Here is a 14,004-nt window from a genome sequence, read left to right on the forward strand (position 1 = left end):
ATAGGGAGTTTGTCTATCTAGTATACAGTATAAGGGTTTGTCTATCTAGTATACAGTATAGGGAGTTTGTCTATCTAGTATACAGTATAAGGAGTTTGTCTATCTAGTATACAGTATAAGGGTTTGTCTATCTAGTATACAGTATAAGGGTTTGTCTATCTAGTATACAGTATAAGGAGTTTGTCTATCTAGTATACAGTATAAGGGTTTGTCTATCTAGTATACAGTATAAGGGTTTGTCTATCTAGTATACAGTATAAGGAGTCTGTTTATCTAGTATACAGTATAGGGAGTTTGTCTATCTAGTATACAGTATAGGGAGTTTGTGTATCTAGTATACAGTATAAGGGTTTGTCTATCTAGTATACAGTATAAGGAGTCTGTTTATCTAGTATACAGTATAAGGAGTTTGTCTATCTAGTATACAGTATAAGGAGTCTGTTTATCTAGTATACAGTATAGGGAGTTTGTCTATCTAGTATACAGTATAAGGGTTTGTCTATCTAGTATACAGTATAGGGAGTTTGTCTATCTAGTATACAGTATAAGGGTTTGTCTATCTAGTATACAGTATAGGGAGTTTGTCTATCTAGTATACAGTATAGGGAGTTTGTGTATCTAGTATACAGTATAGGGAGTTTGTCTATCTAGTATACAGTATAGGGAGTTTGTCTATCTAGTATACAGTATAAGGGTTTGCCTATCTAGTATACAGTATAAGGGTTTGTCTATCTAGTATACAGTATAGGGAGTTTGTCTATCTAGTATACAGTATAAGGGTTTGTCTATCTAGTATACAGTATAGGGAGTTTGTCTATCTAGTATACAGTATAAGGAGTCTGTTTATCTAGTATACAGTATAGGGAGTTTGTCTATCTAGTATACAGTATAAGGAGTTTGTCTATCTAGTATACAGTATAAGGAGTTTGTCTATCTAGTATACAGTATAAGGGTTTGTCTATCTAGTATACAGTATAGGGAGTTTGTCTATCTAGTATACAGTATAAGGGTTTGTCTATCTAGTATACAGTATAAGGGTTTGTCTATCTAGTATACAGTATAAGGAGTTTGTCTATCTAGTATACAGTATAGGGAGTTTGTCTATCTAGTATACAGTATAGGGAGTTTGTCTATCTAGTATACAGTATAAGGAGGTTGTCTATCTAGTATACAGTATAAGGGTTTGTCTATCTAGTATACAGTATAGGGAGTTTGTCTATCTAGTATACAGTATAGGGAGTTTGTGTATCTAGTATACAGTATAAGGGTTTGTCTATCTAGTATACAGTATAGGGAGTTTGTGTATCTAGTATACAGTATAGGGAGTCTGTCTATCTAGTATACAGTATAGGGAGTTTGTCTATCTAGTATACAGTATAACGGTTTGTCTATCTAGTATACAGTATAGGGAGTTTGTCTATCCAGTATACAGTATAAGGAGTTTGTCTATTTAGTATACAGTATAAGGGTTTGTCTATCTAGTATACAGTATAGGGAGTTTGTCTATCTAGTATACAGTATAGGGAGTTTGTCTATCTAGTATACAGTATAGGGAGTTTGTCTATCTAGTATACAGTATAAGGAGTTTGTCTATCTAGTATACAGTATAGGGAGTTTGTCTATCTAGTATACAGTATAAGGGTTTGTCTATCTAGTATACAGTATAAGGGTTTGTCTATCTAGTATACAGTATAGGGAGTTTGTCTATCTAGTATACAGTATAAGGGTTTGTCTATCTAGTATACAGTATAGGGAGTTTGTCTATCTAGTATACAGTATAAGGAGTTTGCCTATCTAGTTAGGTGATTAATGACCCAACTGCTCTGGAGAAGAACATTTTTAAATATTCCAACATTTTTTTCTTCACTCTTGATCATATCCCCTTTGAATAGAGTGACATCTTTCATTTGAATAAATCTAAATTCCTTTTATTAAGGATACTTTGTACTAATAGTTGTTGGATCGAAATTGGTCAAATGGTTCTTGCAAAGAACATTTACAAAATGTAACATTCAATTGTTTAGAATTCTCAATTCTCCCCTCTGAAGAGGGTATGGCCCTTCATTTAAAACCCTGAAACTTCACCCACAGATGCTTTGTTCAGTTTGGTTGAAACCAAAAATCACTGGAATATCTAATAAAAGTTTCTACGTAATATCAAAATTAATATGGTAAAAAAAAAAAGACATTTTAATTTTTCAGAAAAATACATCTGCACAAGTACATTGTCATGCTTCTTGTTGGACTGGACTCGTGAGAAAAAATTCAATGTTAAGGAGGAATAACACACAAGAGAAATCTGACAGGGGTTAAAAGTGGAAGATAGATACAAGTCAGCCATTATTATGAATATACAGGTAACTCTCGAATTATCGCCACTCAATTCATCGCCATTTTCGTTATAATGCCGCATTTTTCTAGGAACATTTTTCCTGGTACTTAAAACTCTCGTTAAAACGACAAATTCGCTATCGCCATTTGCCACAGTGTTTTCATTACAAAAGTCTATTTCAATGCGTTAATTATCTCGATAAACCGCCATGGGTGCACGTGGTCAGTGAAGCAGTAAATTGGTCATTATCAATCTCCAGCGTACACCTGGACAGAAGGATCCCAGTAATTGTTGTATTGAATAAACAAGAAAAATACTCAAGATGAACTGTAGTCAAGTTGTTTATACATCAAAGAAACACATTTCAATTTAGCTATGGCTTCGCCACGAAAGAGGGTCCTGTTAAATTTCGATGAGAAAAAGCAAATCATTACGTACCAAGGACATCATCAAAAATGTACCCATCAGGATATTGCAAATCATGTTTCTGTTTTATGGGAAAAGGCTATATAAAAAGAAAGACAGTGGGTGACATCTTAGCAGCAAAGGATCGCTCACTTACACAAGTATATAGGAAAGATAACTCTTACATATAAAAGAACGGTAACTCTATTTCTTCAAGATGGCAGTAATTCAATTCATCGCCAAATTCGTAATAATGCCATAATTTCATAAGAACAAAAGGTGGCGGTTTATCGAGAGTTGACTGTAGTATTCCTCCTTAAGGTAGCTCACTACACTAAAGCTTATACTCTGTATGACACCACATCACAAGATGGTGATTTAAATGTTTCGTGAAATTATTTGTATCGATTGGCGTGTTTGTCTATCGTTGTTGCTCAGTGGTTAAAGCATTGGGCTGGTGAACCACAGATCTCAAGTTCAAATCCCCCAGAATCTTTTGTTCATACGTGTTGAAATGATTTTTTTTGAAAATCATGTTTTTATCCAAATTTGTATATTTTTTTGCCTTTTTGGCATATATACTTATTGTATATCATTATATCTTTTATAATTAAATCAATTTGTACTGATTTGAGAACACTATTTCTGGGTGTAGTGAGCCACCTTAAGTCCTAACATGTAGGTTTTCCTTGACTTTAACTATACAAACGTAGACCAGAGACATCCTTACTAGCCACGAAGTAATCCGTAACATCCACAAACTCTGCCGACCCAGCCTCATTTTCAGATTTCCGAACAACAGGTAAATACACCACATCAAAACAGGAGTGCAGCAGACAGGGGCGGAGTTTATCCGTCATCATCCGATCCACACCGATCCTAAACTCGTCTCGATCATCACGGGTAAACTTCATCCCTAAAACCTCGCCAGTGGGAGACAATCCAAAATATATGTTCCCTCCTTTTCCTATAAAAACAATCAAAAACACATACTTATCCTTTCCCTGTGATTTTTATATTCCTATTATTCTATTGAATATTCTTTCCTATGTACAGAGTTTAAACATTTGAACTAGTCAGTGCACAGGGTCAATACAGATAGGTAGGAAGAAGAATTCTGAAGTAAAATGTCCAGGTACTAAAGATCAGTTTTATTCTGCAAGGTCTTATTTTCACACAGATACAAAGATGTATTTATTCATGAGACATAACTTTCAAAAATCATCATTTATTGCTGAAGTCTTCTATGTGTAAGAGTTTATTTGCGAGAGCTAAGATTTTGTGAATGACTAGGCTTGCAAAATTTTGCATAAATAATGTTCTTGCAAATAATATGTGATATACAGTATGAAAGGTGAAGATAAAGAACAGTGATACATCTCATAACTCCTTTAAGGAATACAAAATAGAAAGTTAGGCTTGCAAAATTTCACATAATTAATGTTCTTGTAAATAATATGTGATATGCAGTATGAAAGGTGAAGATAAAGAACTCCTTTAAGGAATACAAAATAGAGAGTTGGGCAAACACGACCCCTGGATATACCAGAGGTGGGAGCAGGTGCCTAGGAGGAATAAGCATCTCCTGTTGACTGGTCACATCCGCCGTGAGCCCCACATCTTGATCAGGTAAATGGAGTAATTCGTAGTTAAAACCAGTGTGCTAAGAACAGCCTAACAATTGGTATGAAACACATCAGACAGCATTTGACCCAATGACAGGTTATATTGGTATACAAATGTACAATGACAGGTTATACTGGTATACAAATGTACAATGACAGGTTATACTGGTATACAAATGTACAATGACAGGTTATACTGGTATACAAATGTACAATGACAGGTTATACTGGTATACAAATGTACAATGACAGGTTATACTGGTATACAAATGTACAATGACAGGTTATATTGGTATACAAATGTACAATGACAGGTTATACTGGTATACAAATGTACAATGACAGGTTATACTGGTATACAAATGTACAAGTTAATTCTTACCACTATTCAGCATGCCACAAACATGTTGAACAACCGTCTTGACAGAAATGGAGGTGATGGACTTGTTTGGCCTCATTTCATTAGTAGAACTGTTCTGAATGGGCATTACAGAATCTAAAACAAAAACAAAATGTTTACATCTACAACAGGAGTTATATTTTATACACATTTTATACAAAGAGTTCATTCTGCTCAAAGTTACATGTACGTGTCTACCTACTGATGACACAGAACTCTCTATACACTTATATACCTACTGATGACACAGAACTCTCTATAGACTTATATACCTACTGATGACACAGAACTCTCTATACACTTATATACCTACTGATGACACAGAACTCTCCATAGACTTATATACCTACTAATGACACAGAACTCTCTATACACTTATATACCTACTGATGACACAGAACTCTCTATACACTTATATGCCTACTGATGACACAGAACTCTCTATAGACTTATATACCTACTGATGACACAGAACTCTCTATACACTTATATACCTACTGATGACACAGAACTCTATACAGACTTATATACCTACTGATGACACAGAACTCTCTATACACTTATATACCTACTGATGACACAGAACTCTCCATAGACTTATATACCTACTAATGACACAGAACTCTCTATACACTTATATACCTACTGATGACACAGAACTCTCTATACACTTATATACCTACTGATGACACAGAACTCTCCATACTTATATACCTACTGATGACACAGAACTCTCTATACACTTCTATACCTACTGATGACACAGAACTCTCTATACACTTATATACCTACTGATGACACAGAACTCTCTATACACTTATATACCTACTGATGACACAGAACTCTCTATACACTTATATACCTACTGATGACACAGAACTCTATACAGACTTATATACCTACTGATGACACAGAACTCTCTATAGACCTATATACCTACTGATGACACAGAACTCTCTATACACTTATATACCTACTGATGACACAGAACTCTCTATACACTTATATACCTACCGATGACACAGAACTCTCTATACACTTATATACCTACTGATGACACAGAACTCTCTATAGACTTATATACCTACTGATGACACAGAACTCTCTATACACTTATATACCTACTGATGACACAGAACTCTCTATACACTTATATACCTACTGATGACACAGAACTCTCTATACACTTATATACCTACTGATGACACAGAACTCTTTATAGACTTATATACCTATTGATGACATAGAACTCTCTATACTTATATACCTACTGATGACACAGAACTCTCCATAGACTTATATACCTACTAATGACACAGAACTCTCTATACACTTATATACCTACTGATGACACAGAACTCTCTATACACTTATATACCTACTGATGACACAGAACTCTCCATACTTATATACCTACTGATGACACAGAACTCTCTATACACTTCTATACCTACTGATGACACAGAACTCTCTATACACTTATATACCTACTGATGACACAGAACTCTCTATACACTTATATACCTACTGATGACACAGAACTCTCTATACACTTATATACCTACTGATGACACAGAACTCTATACAGACTTATATACCTACTGATGACACAGAACTCTCTATAGACCTATATACCTACTGATGACACAGAACTCTCTATACACTTATATACCTACTGATGACACAGAACTCTCTATACACTTATATACCTACCGATGACACAGAACTCTCTATACACTTATATACCTACTGATGACACAGAACTCTCTATAGACTTATATACCTACTGATGACACAGAACTCTCTATAGACTTATATACCTACTGATGACACAGAACTCTCTATACACTTATATACCTACTGATGACACAGAACTCTCTATACACTTATATACCTACTGATGACACAGAACTCTTTATAGACTTATATACCTATTGATGACATAGAACTCTCTATACTTATATACCTACTGATGACACAGAACTCTCCATAGACTTATATACCTACTAATGACACAGAACTCTCTATACACTTATATACCTACTGATGACACAGAACTCTATATACACTAATATACATGTACCTACTAATGACACAGAACTCTCTATAGACTTATATACCTACTGATGACACAGAACTCTCTATACACTTATATACCTACTGATGACACAGAACTCTCTATATATTTATATACTTAATGATGACACAGAACTCTCTATAGACCTATATACCTACTGATGACACAGAACTCTCTATACACTTATATACCTACTGATGACACAGAACTCTCTATACACTTATATACCTACTGATGACACAGAACTCTTTATAGACTTATATACCTACTGATGACACAGAACTCTATACAGACTTATATACCTACTGATGACACAGAACTCTCTATAGACCTATATACCTACTGATGACACAGAACTCTCTATACACTTATATACCTACTGATGACACAGAACTCTCTATAGACTTATATACCTACTGATGACACAGAACTCTCTATACACTTATATACCTACCGATGACACAGAACTCTCTATAGACTTATATACCTACTGATGACACAGAACTCTCTATACACTTATATACCTACTGATGACACAGAACTCTCCATACACTTATATGCCTACTGATGACACAGAACTCTCTATACACTTATATACCTACTGATGACACAGAACTCTATATACACTAATATACATGTACCTACTAATGACACAGAACTCTCTATAGACTTATATACCTACTGATGACACAGAACTCTCTATACACTTATATGCCTACTGATGACACAGAACTCTTTATAGACTTATATACCTATTGATGACATAGAACTCTCTATACACTTATATACCTCCTGATGACACAGAACTCTCTATAGACTTATATACCTACTGATGACACAGAACTCTCTATACACTTATATACCTACTGATGACACAGAACTCTATATACACTTATATACATGTACCTACTAATGACACAGAACTCTCTATAGACTTATATACCTACTGATGACACAGAACTCTTTATAGACTTATATACCTACTGATGACATAGAACTCTCTCTACACTTATATACCTACTGATGACACAGAACTCTCCATAGACTTATATACCTACTGATGACACAGAACTCTCTATACACTTATATACCTACTGATGACACAGAACTCTTTATAGACTTATATACCTACTGATGACACAGAACTTTCTATAGACTTATATACCTACTGATGACACAGAACTCTCTATATATTTATATACTTACTGATGACACAGAACTCTCTATAGACTTATATACCTACTGATGACACAGAACTCTCTATACACTTATATGCCTACTGATGACACAGAACTCTCTATACACTTATATACCTACTGATGACACAGAACTCTCTATACACTTATATACCTACTGATGACACAGAACTCTCTATATATTTATAAACTTACTGATGACACAGAACTCTCTATAGACTTATATACCTACTGATGACACAGAACTCTCTATACACTTATATACCTACTGATGACACAGAACTCTTTATAGACTTATATACCTACTGATGACACAGAACTCTATACAGACTTATATACCTACTGATGACACAGAACTCTCTATAGACCTATATACCTACTGATGACACAGAACTCTCTATACACTTATATACCTACTGATGACACAGAACTCTCTATACACTTATATACCTACCGATGACACAGAACTCTCTATAGACTTATATACCTACTGATGACACAGAACTCTCTATACACTTATATACCTACTGATGACACAGAACTCTCCATACACTTATATGCCTACTGATGACACAGAACTCTCTATACACTTATATACCTACTGATGACACAGAACTCTCTATACACTTATATACCTACTGATGACACAGAACTCTATATACACTAATATACATGTACCTACTAATGACACAGAACTCTCTATAGACTTATATACCTACTGATGACACAGAACTCTCTATACACTTATATGCCTACTGATGACACAGAACTCTTTATAGACTTATATACCTATTGATGACATAGAACTCTCTATACACTTATATACCTCCTGATGACACAGAACTCTCTATAGACTTATATACCTACTGATGACACAGAACTCTCTATACACTTATATACCTACTGATGACACAGAACTCTATATACACTTATATACATGTACCTACTAATGACACAGAACTCTCTATAGACTTATATACCTACTGATGACACAGAACTCTCTATACACTTATATGCCTACTGATGACACAGAACTCTCTATACACTTATATACCTACTGATGACACAGAACTCTTTATAGACTTATATACCTACTGATGACATAGAACTCTCTATACACTTATATACCTCCTGATGACACAGAACTCTCTATACACTTATATACCTACTGATGACACATAACTCTCTATAAACTTATATACCTACTGATGACACAGAACTCTCTATAGACTTATATACCTACTGATGACACAGAACTCTCTATACTTATATACCTACTGATGACACAGAACTCTCTAAACACTTATATACCTACTGATGACATAGAACTCTCTATAGACTTATATACCTACTGATGACACAGAATTCTCTATAGACATATACCTACTGATGACACAGAACTCTCTATACACTTATATACCTATACTGATGACACAGAACTCTCTATAGACTTATATACTTACTGATGACACAGAACTCTCGGGGATGAGATCTCCTGTAGACATCAGCAACATCTACTGCCACTGTTGGTCTCTCTACAACACAGATCGAAAATGATGTTGACTTTCATTAGAATACAAACGATGAAGCTACAGGACCCAAGCACACAAAATTTAGTTAAGAGTAACTGACTGTTAACGTCTAGTTAACACTATATAAATGTAAGAGTTTACGGCAAGTTAACTGTCAGTTAAAGTTAACTAACATTGGTGTGACGGGGTCCTGATCATTATGCAGAATACATCCAATTACATGACACGTCCTGAACATGTGGCCTAACAACAGCAAAAGCTGAACTCGAAAGACCGTGCAAAAACGGCACCAAGCACAAACACATCTTCTGTTATGGAAATAAATTCATCTATTCTTGTATACACACTGTACATGTACAGATATTTGACTGAATTAGAGTCACTGACATATAAAATGTAAATACATGTTTAATACGTGTTGAAGAAATGTTTTTCATTTTATAAAAATTTTATGAGATCATGAGTGGAGAGACTCCCACTTCTCCTAGAGTACATTGTGAAATACGACGGTGTGAGAACTCGACCTCATTCCTATATAAAACTGTATCTTTGCTGTAATCTTGTGAGGTGATCTGACTAATGTGTACTGACTTGTGGAATTCTGGGATGCTTCTTTCATTTGTTGTAAGTCTAACAAAGAGATGTGACAGTCCAACAGTTCATCATCACTGCTCTCAACCAGCTGTACTCAAACAGAAACACACATCAACAACATTTCTAAAGATCACAAACCCATAAATTAATATCAGTTATTCCGTTTAATTACCATAACGGTTAAGTCGGCCCCCTGTACATCACAGCGTTACATTACTGGTATTCTGTACATCACAGCGTTACATTACTGGTATTCTGTACATCACAGCGTTACATTACTGGTATTCTGTACATCACAGCGTTACATTACTGGTATTCTGTACATCACAAGTTCAGATTTAGTAGGCATTTCATTGCTTTATTCAAGATTTTAAGACAAAATTGCAAATTTTTTGCTAAATAAAATATATTGTTCATAAGATGCAAATTTTTGCTAATTTGTGGTTATATGGCACTATTTTTTATGTGCAAAGACAAGTTTTGATGCACATTTGCTTCTAAAAGGTTATTAAACATACCAGTCCTGAAAATTAAATCACCATACTGTATGCAAACTAACTCATTAATAAATCATATACATGTAATTTGAAACACATACATTTCATATACTGCATATCTTTGTTTACTCTATTTTCGATATAAATCATAGGCGCCTGGGTCAAGGATATTGCACTATAACCTATATGTAAACAATGGAGGAAATTCAAACCACGAATAAATATTTCTCTCCGATCTATGGTGTCTCTTTTTACATTTCTTTCATGGTTCGATCATGAAGCTTAACTACATGTGTCATTACCACAGAACATTAATTTATCGACATTTTAAAAAATGTCTTATCCCATTGATTTATAATATCTAAATAATGAATCAGTGGGATAAGACATTTTATAAAACGTTTTTGAATTACTTATTTTGAGTTGTACAAAGAAATGCTCTATAACTAAATAAGTGACAAATCATTCCCATAGCCTTCTTACAATATATTCTTTAATTGAGTTTGCACATACAATGTACTGCATACAGTATGGTAATGTACAGGTGCCATTGTTAGCTCTTATCAAAAGGAAGTCTGCATGTTCAACTGAACTCTTAGAAACAGCATGGCTTAGATAATTGCTCCCAAGGAACAAAAGGAATCTTAATTAGACAGTCTAATTAAAACTGAACTTCTTGAGACACCATGGCTTAGATCATTATTCCAATGATACAATTCCTCTATCTGTTGTTTGATGTGCTTGTTAATTCTGTGCAAATTTTGCATATATTCATATCATTAATGTTCAAAACTAAATAATTATTCATATTAATTGCTATGTAGCGACATTTTATGAAAAAATGTGTATTTCTTGATGTCATAACTATTGAATAGAGTTTATACAGCATTACTCATGATCTCTTACATATTTAGGAATTACATTGCTTAAAACATACTTTTTCTTAATTACTTACCATTTTAAAAGCTTTGAACCTGATTTTAAGCTGCAATTACAATTCTCAACAGATGCACAAATTGACAAAGTTTGTTGATTCTAGGACTCAAATCTACAAGAGCCCAAATACGGGTGATTACCGTATATAGCCATATCACTATAATTATAGGTCACAGTGACCTTGATTTAGTGTGTGACACATTCTTCCTAAGATGCATTCCAAGTTGATGATTCTAGACCAAATAAATGTCCAGACGATGGTGTAGATTTATAGTGCAGACTGCCCAGTAGGGACCCTGCTACATTAGGAATTGTCCAGTTATGAGTCAGACAAGATTTCACCATATTTGGCCAGATTGTCTTAATCAAAGGTCACTGTAACCTAAATTTAAAGTGCCAACCACCCTCTACCTAAGATGTATCAGCTGAAAAAAGTTTGATGATTTTAGGTCTCATTGTATTAAAGTTATGAACCAGAAACGAAGTGGAGCAGACTGACACCATCGCCATAACATAATATGTCCTGTTTTAGACAGGCGCATAAAAATGTCTTCACATATCTATAAAATGTTACATGATCGTTCATGCACTCCATACAAATTCCCATTGTTTACTTACCTCTTGGAACCTAGATTCATCCAATGCTTTTTCTATAGCATGGGGTTTCCATATAAACTTTTCTTTTTCAACCTTTTCTTCAAGAATTTTCGACATAACCCTAGAAGGATTCAGTTCGCATATCATAAATGAATCATTTAATGAACGACGTTAATAATTTTACAAGGGTTGCCCAGTTAAATTGTACACATTGCACATTTCTAGCAATAAAATGAATGGGCAATTTTTGTAAACAATCTTTGGTTGAAAACATGTTGTAAATAATTAATGAAATTGATTAGTTTTTAAGCCATCATATAAATATTCCATTTGTAGAAAACTGGTGTAGACCCCACCAAAAATCTCCATATCATAATCATATACATTGTAAAGGTACGGACACACCCCACCCCTAAAACTCTCTGTATCATAATCATATACATTGTAAAGGTACGGACACACCCCACCCCTAAAACTCTCTGTATCATAATCATATACATTGTAAAGGTACGGACACACCCCACCCCTAAAACTCTCTGTATCATAATCATATACATATACATTGTAAAGGTACGGACACACCCCACCCCTAAAACTCTCCATATCATAATCATATACATTGTAAAACTACAGATCATAATCATATACATTGTAAAGGTACGGACACACCCTACCCCTAAAACTCTCTGTATCATAATTATATACATATACATTGTAAAGGTACGGACACACCCTACCCCTAAAACTCTCTGTATCATAATCATATACATTGTAAAGGTACGGACACACCCCACCCCTAAAACTCTCCATATCATAATCATGTACATTGTAAAGGTACGGACACACCCCTAAAACTCTCTGTATCATAATCATATACATATACATTGTAAAACTACAGATCATAATCATATACATTGTAAAGGTATGGACACACCCCACCCCTAAAACTCTCTGTATCATAATTATATACATTGTAAAGGTACGGACACACCCCACCCCTAAAACTCTCTGTATCATAATCATATACATTGTAAAGGTACGGACACACCCCACCCCTAAAACTCTCTGTATCATAATTATATACATTGTAAAGGTACGGACACACCCCACCCCTAAAACTCTCTGTTTCATAATCATATACATATACATTGTAAAAGTACAGATCATAATCATATACATTGTAAAGGTACAGACACCCCCACCCCTAAAACTCTCTGTATCATAATTATATACATATACATTGTAAAGGTACAGACACACCCCACCCCTAAAACTCTCCATATCATAATCATGTACATTGTAAAGGTACGGACACACCCCACCCCTAAAACTCTCTGTATCATAATCATATACATATACATTGTAAAACTACAGATCATAATCATATACATTGTAAAGGTACGGACACACCCCACCCCTAAAACTCTCTGTATCATAATTATATACATTGTAAAGGTACGGACACACCCCACCCCTAAAACTCTCTGTATCATAATCATATACATTGTAAAGGTACGGACACACCCCACCCCTAAAACTCTCTGTATCATAATTATATACATTGTAAAGGTACGGACACACCCCACCCCTAAAACTCTCTGTATCATAATCATATACATATACATTGTAAAAGTACAGATCATAATCATATACATTGTAAAGGTACAGACACCCCCACCCCTAAAACTCTCTGTATCATAATTATATACATATACATTGTAAAGGTACAGACACACCCCACCCCTAAAACTCTCCATATCATAATTATATACATATACACTGTAAAACTACAGACACCCCCCACCCCCACAAC

At 34.6% G+C, this 14,004-nt stretch overlaps 1 protein-coding gene across 2 annotated transcripts in view; it reads right to left on the bottom strand.

The window, feature by feature from the left end:
• LOC125681583 (uncharacterized) overlaps positions 1 to 14,004 on the bottom strand; it is a 50,342-nt gene that overhangs the window by 19,365 nt on the left and 16,973 nt on the right. Inside the window, exons 8-12 of one of the 2 annotated variants that reach the window (XM_056156001.1) lie at positions 12,213 to 12,312; positions 10,159 to 10,249; positions 9,499 to 9,570; positions 4,745 to 4,858; positions 3,468 to 3,704 (exon numbers count right to left, since the gene is read on the bottom strand). In XM_056156001.1, coding sequence (XP_056011976.1) covers positions 3,468 to 3,704; positions 4,745 to 4,858; positions 9,499 to 9,570; positions 10,159 to 10,249; positions 12,213 to 12,312 — 614 coding nt within the window. Of the gene's footprint in view, positions 1 to 3,467; positions 3,705 to 4,744; positions 4,859 to 9,498; positions 9,571 to 10,158; positions 10,250 to 12,210; positions 12,313 to 14,004 lie in introns of both variants that reach the window. The other variant, XM_056156002.1, reaches the window with a different exon arrangement.

The sequence above is a fragment of the Ostrea edulis genome, chromosome 2 (assembly GCF_947568905.1).
Source record: "Ostrea edulis chromosome 2, xbOstEdul1.1, whole genome shotgun sequence".
Lineage (NCBI taxonomy): Eukaryota > Metazoa > Mollusca > Bivalvia > Ostreida > Ostreidae > Ostrea > Ostrea edulis.